The sequence below is a fragment of the Lucilia sericata genome, unplaced genomic scaffold (assembly GCF_015586225.1).
Source record: "Lucilia sericata isolate MDLA Ls3-8-SP2 unplaced genomic scaffold, ASM1558622v1 Contig000061F_arrow, whole genome shotgun sequence".
Taxonomy (NCBI): Eukaryota; Metazoa; Arthropoda; class Insecta; order Diptera; family Calliphoridae; genus Lucilia; species Lucilia sericata.
This window is the reverse complement of record NW_023994096.1, coordinates 141,075-160,825: the sequence shown is the minus strand read 5'-3', so window position 1 is coordinate 160,825 and position 19,751 is coordinate 141,075. Positions and strand designations below refer to the sequence as shown.

General features: G+C 30.7%; 1 protein-coding gene across 27 annotated transcripts in view; it reads left to right on the top strand.

Moving 5' to 3' along the window:
- Positions 1–14,499, top strand: part of LOC119616170 (glutamate-gated chloride channel) — a 106,215-nt gene extending 91,716 nt beyond the window's left edge. For 6 of the 27 annotated variants that reach the window (XM_037972451.1, XM_037972457.1, XM_037972453.1 and 3 more), the window contains 6 exons: positions 2,434–2,586; positions 3,005–3,184; positions 7,738–7,856; positions 10,383–10,507; positions 13,969–14,085; positions 14,391–14,499. In XM_037972451.1, the coding sequence (XP_037828379.1) occupies positions 2,434–2,586; positions 3,005–3,184; positions 7,738–7,856; positions 10,383–10,507; positions 13,969–14,085; positions 14,391–14,400 (704 nt within the window). In that variant the 3' untranslated portion in view covers positions 14,401–14,499. Of the gene's footprint in view, positions 1–2,433; positions 2,587–3,004; positions 3,185–7,737; positions 7,857–10,382; positions 10,508–13,968; positions 14,302–14,390 lie in introns of those variants that run through there. The other 21 variants (XM_037972458.1, XM_037972460.1, XM_037972468.1 and 18 more) reach the window with 16 other exon arrangements.
- The last annotated feature ends 5,252 nt before the right edge of the window (positions 14,500–19,751 follow it).

Genomic DNA, 19,751 nt, shown 5'->3' with positions numbered 1-19,751 from the left:
ACTAGACTATAGACTAGACTATAGACTAGACTATAGACTAGACTATAGACTAGACTATAGACTAGACTATAGACTAGACTATAGACTAGACTATAGACTAGACTATAGACTAGACTATAGACTAGACCATAGACTAGACTATAGACTAGACTATAGACTAGACTATAGACTAGACTATAGACTAGACTATAGACTAGACTATAGACTAGACTATAGACTAGACTTAGGATTTAACAGACTAGACTGTAGTCTAGACTGTTGCCTATAGGCTACACTATAGACTAGGCAATAGACTAAACTATATAGTAGACTATAGACTACTCCTATATATACTGCTACTATATACTAGAATATTGATTGAATTTTCCATGCCTGGTCTTTCCTTAACTCTAGGAACGATTGACAACTCCTTAAAATCAATATTGTCAATGTTCACATTTTGTTAACATTTATAAATGTTAAATATTAGGATTGGGCTGAATCCGTATATCACCTTAGACCTTCTCCATCGCATCCGCGATTTCAGAAATCGTGTCCTGAAGTTTAAAAGAAGATAATTTTTGGCCGTTTTTGAAACTTTATAACAACGTCAAGACAACTTTATTTAGAAAATGTTGTATGCAATCTGGAAACCCATTCTGTCAGCTTTGAAATAAAGGACCTAAAGCTTGATATAACAATAAATTGACAAAAACTGTATTTTGTGATTCTGAGGACAGATTCGGATTCAGCGTTGCTCAATTCTTTAGAAAAGTATACTTTGGTCACAGGGTTAAAAATTTGTCGGCCTGTGTTATTATTTCTTCGGACATTCAAAAATGTTGCTAAAGATCCATCAACCAAATTTTTTTCATCAATAATATCTTGATTTCATTAGCTCTGAAAACTTTGCGTTTCTGTTTCAATCACTTTGGAATTTTAAGGTTTTGGTTATTTCAAAATTATTAAATTAAATTTTAGTTATAGATATACATATACAATCGTAACAAAATTTACATATTTCTCTCAAATTAATCAAAACTAGAGCATTATTGAATTTATGAAATTTATTAGAAAAAACCTCATAAAAACCAAAAACTCAAATTAGTTTAAATGCATGATTTTTTTCATTTTATTTTCAGCAATGATTTACGTTAGTAGTTTATATTTTTAATAGCTTTTATTTAGGTTTAGTTTTAGTGGTTTACAAAATATATACAATAAACTATTTTTAAATAAATTACATATAAAAACATATAGTGAATAATATTAAAATGAACAATATTTAGGAAAAAACATTAACTCAAACAAAAACCCAATAAATAATGTACAAATGAGTGTAAAATTTCAAATGGTTACAAAAATAACAACAGCAATCACATTAGCAACACAACAACAAAAATAAATTAAAAAAAGAAAAGTTATATTTAAAAAATTAAAACTATTCTAATCACAATGCAAATGTAACAAATTACTCCAAACAACAACAATAATAAGTAAATAGTAATTATAATTACAATGACAAAAACAACAAAAAACTGAACTTTTAGTATTAGAACTCTAATTACTCTTGTGCTCTTTTTCGTTCTCCCCTAAGCTCTCTCGCTCTTTTATTTTTGTGGTTGGAATTATTTGCCAGATGCATTGATGAGATAAAATACAACAACTTAAATGAATAAATTAATGAATGAATGAACGAAGGAATAATAATGCAATAAATCAATTTAAATTATTTTTGTTTCATTAAAACAATTAAATAATACATTTAATTAAATATTTATTTACAACTGTATATAAAAAAGAGAATATTTATTTTGTAAATAATGAGCCTGCAACAAACAAAAAATGCATTAATAAAAATCAAAATATGAGAATATTAAAACAATTTAATTCAATTTATAATAAATATTATTATTATTTTGAAATGCAAAATATCAAAAAAAATATATCAAATTGAAATGAAAATAACAACAACAACAACTTTGTCTTGAAGAGTATGGAACGCATTGCCAACAAATTAACGGAAATGAAATGTAATAAAGATTTTTTTTGCTGCTGTGTAGTAATTTTTGCCATTTAAATTCATTTCCGTTAAATATTGTTGATGCAAATAAATAAATGCAATATTGTGTTGATTCTACTTGCCTATGAAAAAATTTATTTTAATTTCATTTTCAATTTATTTTATATTTAGTTACATAAACAATTTTTTAGTTTCTTTTTTCTACGTTTTGAGTTTTTAATTACAATAATTTCCGCATTTATAATTTCTATAACACTATCATTTGTTTTGTGATGTAATTTTTTCGTTTTATAATTTAGTTGATTTTTATTTGAATATTTTTTAATGTTTTTATTTAGTTATTATTTTAAGACCATGTGTTGCTGTATACACTCCTGTATTTTTGTGTTTTATTTGTTTTTGTATATGTTTTATACCTTGTATACTCATAGGTGAATACAGTTGCCTCAAAGTCGATCTACTATTCAAGCGAGAATTCTCATATTACTTAATTCAAATTTATATCCCATGCTGTATGCTGGTAATTGTCTCATGGGTGTCATTCTGGCTTGATCAAGGTGCTGTACCAGCTCGTGTATCATTGGGTAAGTCGATAAACAGGCACGACCGCTGTCAACAACAGCTGACCAGACCGACCCACACCATCCACACTTTAGCAAAACAACACCTTACAAAATAAACCTAAACAATTTCTTACACATTCAACAACTAAGCAATTCCATTTAAGAGCATTTACACTACGTATTGTTTAACACCTTACGCTCTCTTGGTAATAAATTCAAGATTTTAAAACTTATTTATTGAGAACAAAAACTAATTACCTTTACTTGAGTGTAAGTACTTACATCTGCTATCCACAAAGGCTGTTAGTTAACTAAAGACCCGTTTAATTTCGTAGGCTTCTTTATAAAATAACCATTAAGTACATTTGAGTAAATTTTTTTTATTTAGCTTGCTTAATGAGTATTAATATTAGAATTATTTACTTTTGTTCCGGTTTAGGTGTTACCACTCTCCTAACAATGGCTACACAAACATCGGGTATTAATGCTTCACTGCCGCCAGTCTCATACACAAAGGCCATTGATGTTTGGACTGGTGTGTGTTTGACGTTCGTATTTGGTGCCCTGCTCGAGTTCGCCTTGGTGAACTATGCGTCCCGCTCAGGTTTGAATAAAGCTAGTAATTGAGATTTTATATGCTTCTTATTAACTGTATTTAATTAATTAATATGTGTTTTTTTATTATTGTTGTTTACTTTAACTATATAATTTTTTTTGAAATGTATGTCTTACTAAAACACACTTACTTTTATATATAAATATTGTATATAATGTACATGATGTAAACATACATGTCTCAATATATCTCTATATATAAATGTAATTCAATACCTTATTGTTTTTTGGCAAACAGTATACAAAGTGATTTCAAAAATCAAACACCAAATGATTTTTGTTCAACAAATGTTTGCAAAACCACTCATCACCAACACTCACGTTTATATTACTAACACACTAACCATACAAATATGTTGACAATAATTTCGTTAAATAAAAAAAGAATTAATGTAATAAAACGACCACAAAAAAAAGAAATAATAAAGTTAATACGCTTTATTGACAATGGCTATTGAAAAAAAGACATGACAGATTATGACAAATTACAAATGACAGAAATTCGATTTGTGTTAAAATGTCAAAATTTTGCTTTCATCGTTGTATTACATGCTAAAAGCTAAAAATAAACAATACACAATTTTTTATTTGTTTTAAATTCAGGGACATTCAACAAGGGATTTAATTAAACATACAAAATAATCATATTATTTAAAACATTTTCAAAACATATAAAGACTTAATTGTATTTTAATTTAACAATTTAAATATATGTTTTGTTAACAACACGTAAGGAATAAATGTTAATTTGTGTAAGACAACTTGATTTGTAAAGATTATTAATATATTTTTTTCAAAAAAACTCCTCAAACCAGAGTAAGGAAAATGTCAAAATTTTTTAATTATATGAAAAAGATTCGAAACAAAATTGTATGTTTCCCTAAAATCTACAATAGCAGACCTTTTAGACTTCAGAGTACATATCTGTAATAATTGTTTATAACTCGTTACATTATTCTGTAAAATACAACCACTAGATATTACTTAATAGTTCTCATCAGTTCCGGGAGACAGTCCCGCACTAGTTATTAAACCTACCACTTAGGGTCACCACTATCCATCGACCAGCTAAGTTAAGTTTTGACAGGTTGCCAATCTATGATTACTTGGGTCTAAAGTTGATCACTTTGTAAAAATATCAGCAAGAAAAGGAAAATAGAGTTAGTAGAAAGCGAGATAGAAGAAACACAAAGAAAGAAAAGAGAAAAACCGACAAACATGTCGTTGAATAGAGACGTAGTATAAAGAGAATTTGAAGTTCACACCCATTTCGACAGATTCAAAAATGCAATGACGCGTTCTAATTGAAAATTCGATAGATCAGATAGATCGTTGAATTAGGTCGATTCTAGAGATCGACATCAAGTCATTTTCAGGGCTGGACAGTTACAGAGAAGATGAGCTACCGTTTCATCTTCATCCTTATTCTGACAACTTCTGCATATTTCATAATATGGAAGACCAATGCGTCTAACATTGTTACCAAATTTGCAATGACCAGTAATAACCGAATAACAAATGTCTATGATCTGATCTATTTCTAGTTCTCTTAGCGTGGTTCAAACTCTTGCCAAAGTTTCGGCAATATTACTGCATATGTATTCCCGTATCCTTTGACCCATATAAGGGTCTGGCATTCATGGACAACTCTAGATGTGTAAAACACACCAATTAGGGATTTAATAGCTGCTTGACCTTCGGTATAAACTATGACATCTCTGTTAGATATCCGATAGTACCTTAGCCAATTCGAGGCCCACTTAATCGTTGATATTTCTGGTTGAAGGATACTGTAATCATCATCGAGTCTAAAAAAGATTTAAGTCCCAAATTAATCGATGAAGATACCTTTAGTTGTCTGTTATTCATATATATTCTCACGAAAACAACTATTTAACGGTAGGAGGAATTCTTGAGACTTCGTAGATATATATTGGAATTTCCTCAAGATGTTCCGGCCCGGAACTTGCGCTATACAATAATTAACGGCATTCTGGGGTCTCGGCAGAAGATCAGTGATTGTGGAGTGACCTCCCAAACAAAGTGTTACATTTGCCAGTTAAACTTAATCTGGCAGAAGTATTCATTGTCATTTGTTTAGCTAAAAGATGTACTGGAAGCAAGATGTACTGGAATGCCAGATCTAATAACCTCTTCATGATGTTGTCTATTGTACCTTATTGTTTTAATAACAGCCTGAAATACCCAATGAACGTTTCTCGGTTTTATACCCAATCATGTTCCAATGACCTGTTCTAAAGTGAAGCATATCCCAGACAGAGCGTTCTACATTGATTGAAACCAATAACAGTCGGTCACGGCAGGGTCTGGATTATATATCCCAACCACTTCATTCAGCACAGGTTGCCCATGATAGTCCGGTTAGATTTCAGCAGCTCATAATAGATAGGATCCTTTTGGACCCAACAAATACCGAGCATTAACTTACCTCCATAGATATTTGGCTTTGTTAGCGATTTTCCAAGTTGAACTTCACATAAGATCTATTGAACTTCTTGTTTCCGAATGCATCCAGATTCAATCTCAAGTAATGATTTAGTGCAAAAATTTATAGCATTCGAGCAGAATTTCCTACATGAAAAATCTTTCAAGGTCTTTCGGCTTTAATTCGTACGGTATCCAATTTCCTTTCTTCCAGATAAATACTCTGCTAGCAAACATTTTGAAACTATTGCTTGGGTTGTTGCCATGATTTTGCAAGTTCTTAGGACAACCATCTTCAATATTCTTAGAATTCAATATTTGGTATTCAAACTTTTTTGAATAGCGTGGCCGATCTTGGTCTCCAGTGTCTGATTCAACCGAAGGAGCACATTCATAAATATTCTTAGGAGAGCAGTCGGTGTGCTTCAGCGACCCCTTTTTCAAATTAAAGAAGTAAAGCACGCTTTGTTGGCAAAAATAATCTATATTTTCGAAGCAAATAAAACTTGGTTGTATACAGAATAATGTTCAATAACTAAGAGAGAATAAATGACAGATATGAAAATAAAAACAGCTTTCAAAATATATGAGCCATCTGCTGTGAAACCCACATTTTTAAGTTATGCACCCAATAAATGAAAAGCCTTAATATACTGATTAAATTAAAAATGTTATTAAAATCAAAATTTTAACTTCCTTTTTTAAGTTATCACATTTGCAAGATGTAAATAATAACAACTTTTCATTAAAAACTTTCTCATTCTCATTACAACAATCTCATGTGTACATTATTGCAACAAAACAAAAATCACAAACAATTGGACGCAATTAAAAATTGTATCACAAATTAAAAATTGTCTATCACTACATTTACCAACTCTGGTTTGCACACTACTGCCAATTTCAATTAATATTATTTATTTACATAAATAATTTTGTATTAAAGAATCTATATAATAAACATTGATGAGAATTTAAACTAATACAGGTATTTTTTATTTCCCCCTTTTTTCTTATTTTGCGACATCCCTCAACTCGAAATGTTTGTAAATATAACAACAAATATTTGCCACTATTACTACCGCAACTGCAACAATTGCTAACTACAACACTATGACTAAAAACAACTGCAACTACAACTTTAATCACAACAACAACAATAATAACAACAATAATTTTAATAACTGTAACTAACAAATTAATAAATGTGAAAACACTTTTGCACACCACTGTATAAATGAAAACTAAAATCAAACGAAATAAAACATTTTCTTGCAAAATCATTAATTCACAAATCGAATCAAACAAAATCTATCAATCAATCACTTTAATTATTTATTGTTATTATTTTTTGTTTTAATTTGTTGGCAAAACTTAACAAAATAATTATTAAATGTTGTGAAAAATTTGTTTTTATTTATAAACATTTTATATTTAATTTGCGAAAACATAAATGTTTTTATTGTTTTTGTTTTTAAAATAATATGTTAAATTTAAACAAAATTTATCAAAAAATGTACATTGATTTTTGGTTCTGCCTGTAAATGTTGCTGCTGAATACAAAAAAAAAAAAAAAACACAACAAAAAATACTAACAAAATTATTAAAACATTTAAATTTTATTATTATTTATTTTGCACACTATGTTTATATTTTTTTAAATTTAATTTTATGCAATTTTATTTTTTAACAAAAAAATTCATTAATTCAATTAATTGTGCGTGTATTGTAAATTTCTATATAAATGTGTGTGTGTGACTGTGTAAATAACAACTAAAACACTAACAAAATCTGCGTAATATAAAAAAATATTAATAATCCGTTTTACAATTATTCAACTACTAATACCACTACTAACTACAATTTCTACTACTTAATACTATTATTTTCGTCAATTCGTTGTTTTCTACTACTACTACTATTCTACTACCAAATATCTCCTCTACTCTACTGTCTATATTACAACTTTATTTATTTATTTTTGTGTTGTGTGAAAAAACTCTATGAATCACTCAAACTATCAATCAATCAAACAAACAATACTATTCCAAAATTTGTTGTGGAACAAATAAATTCTTGTCAAACATTTTCTACCACATGCAACATATACGGATCGGGCCGCAGACATGCACAAGGAGAATATGAAAAAGAAACGACGGGATTTGGAACAGGCCAGTATAGATGCTGCTTCAGATTTATTGGATACAGATAGTAATGCAACATTTGCAATGGTATATATTGATTAAATGAATTTAAATATATTTTAATTTAACAGTTATTTGGCTTAAAATTTTTAGTTATTTTGTTAACATTTTTAGTTCTTAAATTATCATTAATTCATTGTCTCATTTAAATGCGTAATTGAATGCATTCAACATTAAAAGGATTGATAGGATGATGTATACTATATCAAATACGAAGAAACACACCTAGACCGCTACATGGGCCTGAATGTATTATTTTTCAGTGTTCAGAAACTTAGTTTCTTGGACGTAATTACTCTGAATTTTCCAATCAGTGTTAGTCAGGAGTGTTATTTCCGAAATAACATCACTTTCAAGATACTTGGATCTAACGTCGACGAATGCCTGACAGTGTCAAAGAAAGTGCTCCAGTGTTTCACTATCCTCTCCACATACTCTACATTCGTCTGAATCCGCACGTCCAACTTTGTATAGATGTCCTCGTAATCCTGTGTGTCCACTTAGAATACGTACCATCATACTAACCTCAGACTTGCTCATTTTGAGGAGATTTCATGTCTTGCTCTCATCAGGATCACTCCATACGATCTGTGTGGTTCTACCCACCGTTTCATTATTCCAATAAGAATTCTCTCACCCATATTTTTAATTCAGCTTTTGTTGCGTCGAATGGTTTTGCGTTTGTCAGGTTAACTACCGCTATCTCCCTTCCCTTTAAAGCTATTACATTCGTCCTTTTGTTGCCGACTACTCCCGAGTTGTCTGGTACCCATATAATGTAAACCTTATCTCTGGGACAGTATTCAGTTAAAGCTTTCTTACAATCCAATACGGTCTTAGATGTAATTCTATCCAATTGCCTTCTGGCTGTCGGTAAATATATTAAGCCCTGTGGGTGCCATATTTATTTTAATCCAATTTACACATTCCGTTATTGCTCGGATTTCTGCCTGGAAGTTTGTGTTATGATTAGGTAAACGGTGGTATATTTCTGTATCTGGGTCTTCAATACAGAACGTCAATCTCTACTGGTATTTGTTCTAATATTCCGCTTGACTAAGACATTCTATCTGGGATCAGTGTTTCAAAGTTCACAACATATTCTGTGTCTGGTATGCGTTCAGGCACATCCGATGATTGTGTATAACCTTCTAATATGTCCTGTATACATTGATGGCGTGTCCTATAACTGCTTTTGGCCAGTTCGCCTGAAGTAAAGAGCCGTTCGGCTGTAAACGCCGCCTCATATCTTAAATATGTTTCAATGGGTGGAATATCTAGCAACGTTTCCTCCTGTACTGTAATAGTTTGATATTACACTTTTTGTCCAAAGAAGTCCACCAGATTATTAAATCATTAGCTTGAATTGGTCTAATTAACACTTTTATAAAGCCAATTTGTCATAGTAGGACTAAGACCCCATTTCATGCCTATAGTTCTCCTACATATCGCCTTGTTGATCCTATCCTCTACGTGATGTTTCCAATTTAGGAGGCTAATAAGGTGACAGAATGGCACCCTGTGGTATAACGCTAAATACATTTTTCTCGTACATCTCACAGCTTATCCACCCCTTTACAATACCTAATATAAATAATTTATTTATTCTTATCAGATCAGAGAAAAGTTTCCAAACAATTTTGTGAGGTTAGGTTGGTAGGACGTTAGGACTATTTTGGCTACATTACATAAAATATTTGTGTTAGGAAAACAGATTTATAGTGATCTATGAAGGTATTATTGTCAGCAACTCAGTTTTCTGGAAGTAATTCCTAATCATTTTCCAATCTGTGTTCGTGAGGGATGTTATATGCGGAATAATATTGTTCCCAAGATATTTGGATCTAATTTAGACGAAAGCCTGATAAAGACAAAGAATGTTTTCCACAGTTTTAGTGCCTTCCACATTCGTCTGAATCAGCTCTTCAAATGTTTTACAGTTGTACACAGGATACACAGTTGTGCAAAGGATAAACAGTTGTGTTCACTTAGAATATGAACCACTAACCTCGAACTTTCTCTACAAGATTACACATTGGATCTCTGCAGTTCAACTCAATCGTTTCGCTATTCCAAGTGGTTTTGTGGGATTCTCTCGCTCATATTTTGAATTTCCTTATAATCCAGACATATGCACCTTACTCCAACAAAACCGTATACGGGTACTCCTTAACGACTTAAAATATTTCCTTAAATTAAGTAGAAAATGATCTTTCAAATAAATGTTGAATGCTTCAAGTTTAAGTTTTCTCACATTTAAATTTCACATATTTATTTAAATTTAGTATATAACTCTAACTTCATTACATTGGTCTCTAGAAAAACTATTATTCAAAACTATTTAAAACATAACGAATTTCTTTTTGTTTCCTATAATTTGTTTTCTTTCAAAATTTTGTTTAAACATCTTCATGCCATATCGCGCTCGCTAATCATTAACGTATGACAACAACAATAACAACATTAATTGCAACAAAAATCAAACACTTAACTAACGATAAACTACAACAAACTACGACACACAACATCAACATCACACCCATACAAACTTAGAAACCTTTGGTACGTCATCCGGGTGATCCATTGGCATTGGAAAAGTTGAGACAATGTGAAGTTCATATGCAGCCACCAAAACGTCCAAACTGCTGTAAGACTTGGCTGTCAAAGTTCCCCACAAGGTAAATATGTATATGAAATATTAAAAGCATGAGCAACTCTTATACACACACGTGTACGCGCTCTAACACCCATACATTTGGTTGTAATTGTAACGACATGTGCGTGTGTGTGTTGATGAGTATGCGATTATTATGTTTTTGTTGTTCGCTTTCAATTTCCGTTCTTTTATCTTTTTGGATTTCCTTTTTGATGTTGTGATTTGTGCATTGCTTTTGACATTTAATTTCTTGGCTTTAATGTTCAATATTACTTTAATCGTATAAAATAATCGTTTATAACCTTTAAAATATATTTATTGTATACAATATAATAATAACCTAACCTTATAAAAAAAAAACTAATTGAGTAAAAGAATAATTCTTGGTATTTTAATATTCTTGAAATAAAGTTGGAAATATAATAAATTTAAATTAAAATCTGAATATACTTTAATATTCGATTTATAATTGTTTAATGCCTGTTATAATGAATTTCCTTTTTAGTAAATAAATTATTTCAATTTGTTTGTTTTAAATAATTAGATTATTTTTATTGCATTCTGGTATTTAATATTATTATTTATTTAAATTTATTGATTTTGTAGTACAAAAAAATGTTGAATTTAACATTAAAACTATTTTTATTAAAATTTATTTAAATATTTTCAATTTTGCTTGTTTGCCTTAAGTAGTTGCGTTTTTTTTTTTTTTTTTTTTTTTAAATGTTTAATAAATTTATTTATTGTATTCATATGTTTTACGAAATTTAAATAAGAAAAAAAGTACCTAAATATTATTTTAAAAACACCCAAGATATTTTAAAAATAAGAACATTTATCAGCTGATAACTTTAAAAGAGATTTTTGCTAAAGATGTATTTAAAAAGTATAAGAAGTTGATATGGGTCCAATTAGGTAACATAATTATTCTGAAATATCATGTTTTACGAAACTTCAGTTTCACGACCTAGAAGTGTTTCTTACCCAATTTTTACAAGTAATCTAGTTTTAAAAAGACTAATAGATTTCAGGAAAAAATATAACTCTGAATTGAGAATAAGTATTGAATACAATTTACCCCAATGAGAGCGATGTCTACCCTATTTAGCTTTACTGACTCCTTGAGGAATTTATTTAATCTCGTATACATTGATGACGTATGCTATAACCGCATTTAGTCAGTTCGCCGTTGATGTAGTACTAATGGCTTTACTTACAACCAAGCTGCAGATTATTTAAGCATAAGTTAGAATTTGTCCAATCACGCTTTTATAAAACCACTGTATCATCATAGCGCCCAGCACAGATGTGTGTTGCTGAACCTTGTTGTGGTATCTCCATTTTAACTTCCGGTCAAGAATTGTTCAAACTTTACTCTGTTGGTTTCCCACGGGGCAGGTTATCTTGATGATCTTCCCCATCTTCATGTCATTGCAATCCTGGGGAAGAAGAGGTGCTACCAATACTTCATCCGGCACTATAAACTGGTGGAATCAAATGAATCCTCGGCCTTTCCTTGAAATTATTTGATTTGTATCAAACCAGGGAGCCTTATAATCTAGTATCACGGGAACCGGTAGAACACATGGCAGAGTTTCGGACTTTGTCTTGTCCCATTTATTGGAGAGATCCCTTCAAGGGGCACGTAGTGGCTTAAAAATGTTTGTTAAAAGACTGAAGCACGGTAAAGTCTATAATTCAGAATAAGTTCGGTACAGTTGCCGAGTCAACAGATAGACCATACAGAGGAGTGATTGTGGGACTAACCGTAGGAAATGAGTTGTTGTTAAGTGTATCTGACTCCGGATGGATGGGGTATGTGGGCCTTATCCACTGCTATATGTAGAGTGAGTTTGATGATTATCTCGATGAACGTGTCGTATGCTGGGTTGAATGGTTATGGATGTAAGGCATCTTATGCATCTTTGACGAATCAACAAAGGCCATCCCATCTGAGAGGTTGTAAAATGAAGTAATGTTTTTGCATCTCGGAAGTTTACCAACGTGACAGAAATGGTCAGAGATAAGTTAGATCGTACATGGACCGTAAAACCATGTAGAAATATTGCCAATGGCGTATAAGGAGCACAAAGGGCAGGTGGTAAGTTGTCTAATAAGCTCACCCTGTGGTATTAAAAGTACCACCGTGAAATAAGGTCAACACTGCATGTGTTGACGTAAAACACTTCGACTTCTTTACTCTGTATATCACCGGTATCAACTTACCCAGGAAACAGTGTCCAATGTACTTAGGAAATTGCTTTTCATTCAGCTCTCTCGGTTGGCACCAATTTAAGAGTATCAGTGTGTACGTTATTGAAGGCTTCTTCGATGTCAATGCATACCACCTGAAATACAAATACAAGGTGTCCTCTATATTGATGAATCCTTCGATAGAAAACTGTTATTCAGCTTTTTAATACTTATGCTTTCGATTATTCATTCCAAGTAGGATGCACGTGAAGATTATCTGTTGATAAGACTTGGGTGCCGCATGTCTAAGTTTTCCAGGCTCTTGCATCCCGCCATTTTATTGGGGTATATGTATGTGATTTTTAAGCATAATGTATGTTATATTAGTCATAGACCCGCAAAATTGTACACACATGAATAATTTTCTAAGATGATCTATTCACTTCAGTCTTCTTTCTGTTAAAAGGAGAACGTAGAGGAAAGACTTTTCCCGCATCTATTGATTGAAAATAAGAAATATCGGTACACGATTTCAACTTGGCTTGATCAAATTTTACATAAAAAATTTCATAAGAACCAACATTTATCTAAAAAATGAAGATCATTTCCGAAAATCCGACCAAAAGAATTAATTCTATAAAATTAACCATTTCCGTGTTCAAATTGATTTCGATTCCGAACACCAGCCCTAGGACCTTAATCAATTTAAAGGGCCATCATCCGAAACTATGTCCTTTTTGACAAATAATTTTAGAGACAATTATTTTCAGAGGAAAAACATTTTCAATATTCTAGTAAGTTATCTTTATTAGAGTGACCTCCGGAAGGTTAGTAGTTAGTGTTCTAGTCTGATAGACTGGAGGTCGCGAGTTCGATTCCCTCTTGAGGTACTGCAAAAGGAGCGCACAACAGGCCCGGTAGAGGCCTAGGTGTATTTCTTCGAATTTGATGTTGTTTGTATATACCTCAACCAAACTCACTAACTCACTTTATAAAGTTATCGGTAAGTAAATGTTTTTGGGTGTATATATTGTAAGATCTTATTAAATAAAAGTTTTCCTTTTTAACTATTTTAACTTAAAACAAACAAATTATTTCCCTTTGAACTTAATAAATATTTTTACTTCTACAACTTTTACTCGTATTGTTTCTACTTTATTAACCAAACAAAAAAAAAAACTTTTTTTACTAAAAAAAACTAACTAAAACGATTTTCTACCACAAACAAAATCAAAAAGATAATCTAAAAAATGGTAATTAATCATTGTATACCTTAAATATTTATTCAAGACAATGTTCTAGATCGAAGAGAATCGATGTTATATCACGAATAACATTCCCGCTGGTCTTCGCCTTATTCAATCTGGTCTACTGGAGCACCTACCTATTCCGTGAAGAGGAGGATGAGTAAATGCCAAAATAAAATATATTTTAATTTTAAGAGCAAAACCTAAAGATTTTACTAATCAATTATGAAATTTTTCTTCTTTTTTATGTTTACATTTTTTTATATATATTTACATATACTTTTTTACGTTACTACGTTATCGTTTACGTTTTCACTTTCACTTCTCTTGACGATGTTTGTGTTATTATTTGTTACAAACGAAAACCTAATAAATGCAAAATATAACGAAACCAACCAAATTTTTCTACGTCAAATTTGAAACGAAATACGAAAAATCTTTTAAAAAATATCGTACTAAATAAAGGGCTTTCTAAACGCATGATGTGAAAGATGAGGAACTTTACCATAATGGCAATGGCTATGTAGAATTCTATCGAATGAATAACCCAAAAGAAAGAATGAAAGTCAAAAGTCTAAAATTCGACCTCAAACCCTGCCCCTCTAATAAACGAAATTCAAGTTATAAAAAAAGTGTGATTTGTTATATAGAGATTAAAAATTCATTATCCCAAAAAAAAATGTGAGCCAAGGATGTTATATATTTAAAATGTATGAGTATTAAGTTAAAAACAACAAACAAAAAAAACTAAGCTGTAGTTAACAATTTTAAGGAGTAGTTAATAATTTTTAAGATAAATTAATCCATTAACAACCGAAACAAACAATCAACCAACAGACAGACAGACAAACATACACAGACACACACAAAGAAACACATACAAACAGACATAACAGACTTTGATTGTATGTAAAACTTTCATAAAATATTTATGTATAACTGTAAGTAATTTTTAGGTACATACATACACATCTTAAACATACATACTTATATATACTATAAATATACATACATATTTAATACATTTATTATTTAAATATATATTTATGCAAATTTGGTCAGATAATTAGCATTGATTATAAATTAAGTCACTTTGCATAGATTTTGGTAATCTGAGATTATTAATTTCAGTTTAATTTTTTTCTAACTAAATTTAAAACTATTTTAATTAAAATTTCTCTAAAATTTAAAAGCTTTCAGTTTAGGTGTAATTGACTGAATATTAAAACTTCGACGCCATCTATCAGATAAATTAAAAATTTTACAGGAACACTTCTCAAGATCCGTGGAACATTCATATGTTTTAATTTTGTTCCCATTAAGTCCTGTACACAGAGGAAAAAAACCGGTTTAAAAGTACCGAAATTGATACAATCCAGCTTACCTCGAGCTTACCTCGTTTGTTAACATTTAGACAACGGATGTGTATAAAATTTAAATAACACCCAGTTATCATTTTGACAATAACCGTTTTAATTTTGACCATGCATCGTTGTCATTGCAACAACGCAATGTAGTCTTTCGATTACACATCGTTGCTTTTTCGACAACGAATCGTTGTCATTTTGACAACGCAACGTTCTATTTAACAACACACAACACTTTGGTAACTCATTATTATATTTTTGTTGATTTGATAACGTCGTGTATTTTTTATATTTTTGATGTTGGTTTGACAACTATCCGTACATACTTTGGCAATGGTTGTTATTGAAAAATTATAAACACTTCCGTGTCAATTTGGTACCACGCGTGTATAATTTTAACACGTTTTTTCGCTCTGTGTAGTTTCTAAGTTTATCGATTACAAACAAACATTACATTTTTATTTATATCGATTTCTGTAATCAGCTATTCGTTATCTGCATAGATCAAAACAAATAGAAGTCGGAAAGGGCATAGTCTGAACTTAAGGCGGGTACCGCAAAACTTCCCAACCACTTTTTTTAAATAGTTTTTAACATTAATTGCAACATGTGGCCGAGATTTGTCATGATGTCCGCATATTCTGGATGTTTTTTTTCGGCCAATGCTCCCATCAAACGAATCAGTTGCAGATGACCTGACCAAACCTGTGATGGTGTTTCCAGATTTTCTCAGCTCATAATAGATAGTATCATTGTAGTCGCACCAAATAGTAAGCATTAGCAGATATTTGGCTTTGATTTCAATCGGGCTGGTTGGCCGGATTTATTACATTCAGGCCATTATGCAGGTAATGATTAGGTACAGAAATTAGTTTCTTTTATAGCTTTCAAGTAGCATTTCGGAAATGCAAAATCGGTTTTCGAGGTATCTCGGTTTTTATTCGTATGGTTTCCCAGATTTTGGATGAATCTTGGAGTTGATGATGTTTGAAGTTGTTAATCTTGATAAGACCATCCTCGTAAATACTAAACATCAAAATAGCAAGATTTAAACAATCTGAAGAGCACTAAAATACTAAGTTTACTTTGAAAAATTCCCGAGTGTGCTAGTTTCAGTTTTTCATCCGTCAGGGTAAACATTGTTCCGAAGAACAGTGATTGCAGACCAATCATTTCTTGTTGACCCGGAAAGTTTTGTAAAAGTTTGAAGTACTAGATACTATGTAATCGCTCTATTTTCCAAATCTTGGACTAACTGAGCTTTTAAAGGGTCTTTAGACAAACTTTAAGCAATATTATTGAAAATATATGAAATTACTTTAACAGCTTTCCTTCTACATTCCAAATTCTATACTACAGCGTATTTTTTGTATAATCTCTGCTATTTTTCTGACCATATCTGTGTGTGTATATGTATAAAATACATATGTAATTTTTCTAAGTATTTAATTTAAAATTAGTTTTTAATAATTTTATTAATATAAGTAAATAAATTAAAATCAAATCATTAACATATAATAGAAAAAAAAAGAAATGTAATTTTAAGGCATGTTTAACAAAACAGCAAAATGTGTTTTTAACATAAAATCGAAACAAATGAATTATTTAAAAAGAAAAATATTATTATGTATTATTGTATTGTATGTTTATTTTGAGCATAAAAATTCTAATTGTTGTCTATTCTTTATGTTTTTTATTTTATTTATAAAAAATTTTAATTTACCTTTCTGTTGTTGTCTCTAATTACTAAATGTACTTAGTTAGTTAGTTAGTTAGTTTGAAAGGAGGATGTATATACATCAAATCCGAAGAAATACACCTAGGCCTCTATCGGGCCTGTTGTGCGCTCCTTAACCAGTGCCTCAGGTGGGAATCGAACCCACCACCTCCGGTCTACCAGACTAGAACACTAACCACTAACCTACCGGAGGCCACACTAAATGTACTTAATTTAACAAATGTATTTTCAGTTTATGTAATTTAAAAAAAAAATAAGCAAAAACTAAAAGCTGTTTTTTTGAATTTTGTTGCAAATTGTGTTTGTAAATAATTTTTAAACTAAAAACTAATAATAATAAATTATAAATAAATGTGAGCTTTCTAACACTTTCGTTTTCTTTTGTGTTGTTTTTTTATGTTTAAATGTACAATTATCTATTTTCTTGTAATATTGAAATTTTAAATAAATTGGTAATTTGTTTTTATAAAAAAAATGACCACAAAATAAAAATTGAGTTTTGTACTTTATTTTTCATATAAACATGCTTTTTCTTGATTTCACTTGATACAAAAATAAACCTACAACAAAAACAATAACAAATTGATGTGGTAATCAGAAATCAAATATTTTTTTACTAATAATAGAATATAACTGGTGGGTACTACTAATAAATTTTTACCAAAAAAAATTCTTATTCTTCTTAATAAATTTAAAATTTTGTTAAATTTTCCTTCCATTTTCCCCGTTTTAATCTACTTCAAATTGTATGCAAATCTATGTGCTTTATTTAACATTACTGTGAATGCTAATTTTATTTATTAAACTAATTCACAATATAATTTGTAAAATTATATTGTGAGTTAGACGATTTATAAACTAATTTCCTAGTTTCTTAATCATTATTATTAATATTTTATTAATTGGTTTCTTTAAGGACTTGTTAAATATTACTATCAATTCAAATTGATATTTTATTGTTAAGTTATTTTTAAACAGTTTTTAAGTATGTATTTATATATATTTACTACTATTTATTACTATTATTTATGTGTATGTAGTTTATTCAATATTCTTTTAATCTTACTACTTTTTGAACATTTCATTCCGAGCGTGACGGTTTATGGGGACAGCAAAACTATTTGTCCTTAATTGCTTAATGGTGGACTTAATTTAGATAGTCAGAATACAATTTCCTTCACATTTTATTATAAACGGATCAAGGCTTCAACTAGCTTCCATTTTTATCTTTAATTTATTTAAGCCTATTTAAAATGGATTTCACGGCCATCTTTTAAGGCCAAAAACGAGCTAAACGAATTTCTTATAACCTGTTCTGTTAATTGCAAGCATTTCTATTCTATTGGTTTCAATTCATTTGATAACCAATTTCCCCGCTTTTGTGCTTTTGAATAAATCCTGTGCTCGCAACCGTTTCAAAATTGTTGCTTGAACAGCGAACATCTTCCAATTTCCTCCATCTTTGTCTTCCGTGTCCAAAATATCATTTCTGAACTACAGAAACCATTAAACCCGAACAAATTCAACATCCACATCAGTGAGCAATACAGTCAAGTGTCGAGTTCTTAACGTGAACACCTGCAGTGTTGGCCTTTTTCACGGTGGTCACTTTCAACCACTGGATGAGCTTCTGTGACGACTCACCACCGTCCATTATGTTTCTTACACTCAGGTGGCAATTCTCGTATATGGAATGCATGGTCCAGTATATGTGCGCTTTGCTGAAGTACTCGAGCTATCCAATCTCTTGCCAAGTGATCACGTTGCAAAAAGACGGGTATCAAGCTATACCAATAAGCTGAGAAGCTCCAATTGAATCGATAGAGAGGGATTAACGAAAACCCCAACATCGCATCTGCTGAATCCGTAATCTCGAGAAAGACTCCGAGATGGACCAACAATTATATGCATAGTCATGAGCAACGCCGTAGCATCGTCATCCTCTTACGATCCGCTCAGAGACATAGAGACCTAGAGACATATGTGGTAATCCAAAATACCCAGAATAATGGATCAGGATCCCTCTATATGAACCGATCTATGTGACAAAGGATGTAGGAATTTCTAAAGTCCACTGTAGCCAATAACAGCACCGAGAACTTCCCCGAAGCGTAAAAATGCAAACTAATCTCCAATATATGGAGACTTTCCCGATCTTTCACCAATTTTTGCATCAGTTCTATTCCCATGATCAAAAACATCTCTCTAAGCAATGACAGGCAACCACTGAACTCTAACCTGACAATTTCCCAGCATATATCAGCGCCGCACTATACGACCGGTAAGAAATACCTATCGGGTTCATGAATCCAGCATTTCGAGGGACTATATTCTATAGTCTCTATCTGTCATTTTCATGAAAATAAGATTTTGATGGCAAAATATCCAGCAAAATATTCCGCATCAGTGACATAAATTTCAAAAGAAAAAAATATTGTTTTTAGAAGTTTTATAGCAATTTTTAAATTTCTCTATCTTATAAAAAGAAAAATTCTGAATGCAAAACTCTCTATCTTATCCAAAAATTGCTAATTACTAATTTGGACATGCTGAATACAAATCCATATTTATTTGAAATCGGTTTAATAGTTGTCAAGATATCGCTCATTATGATACTAATTTGATTAATTCTATTGCCGTGTTTATTCACATAACATTGATTTTGGACCAAAACCTTATAATATGTTGCTTTTTCAACAATTTGGTTTATATTACTTCATT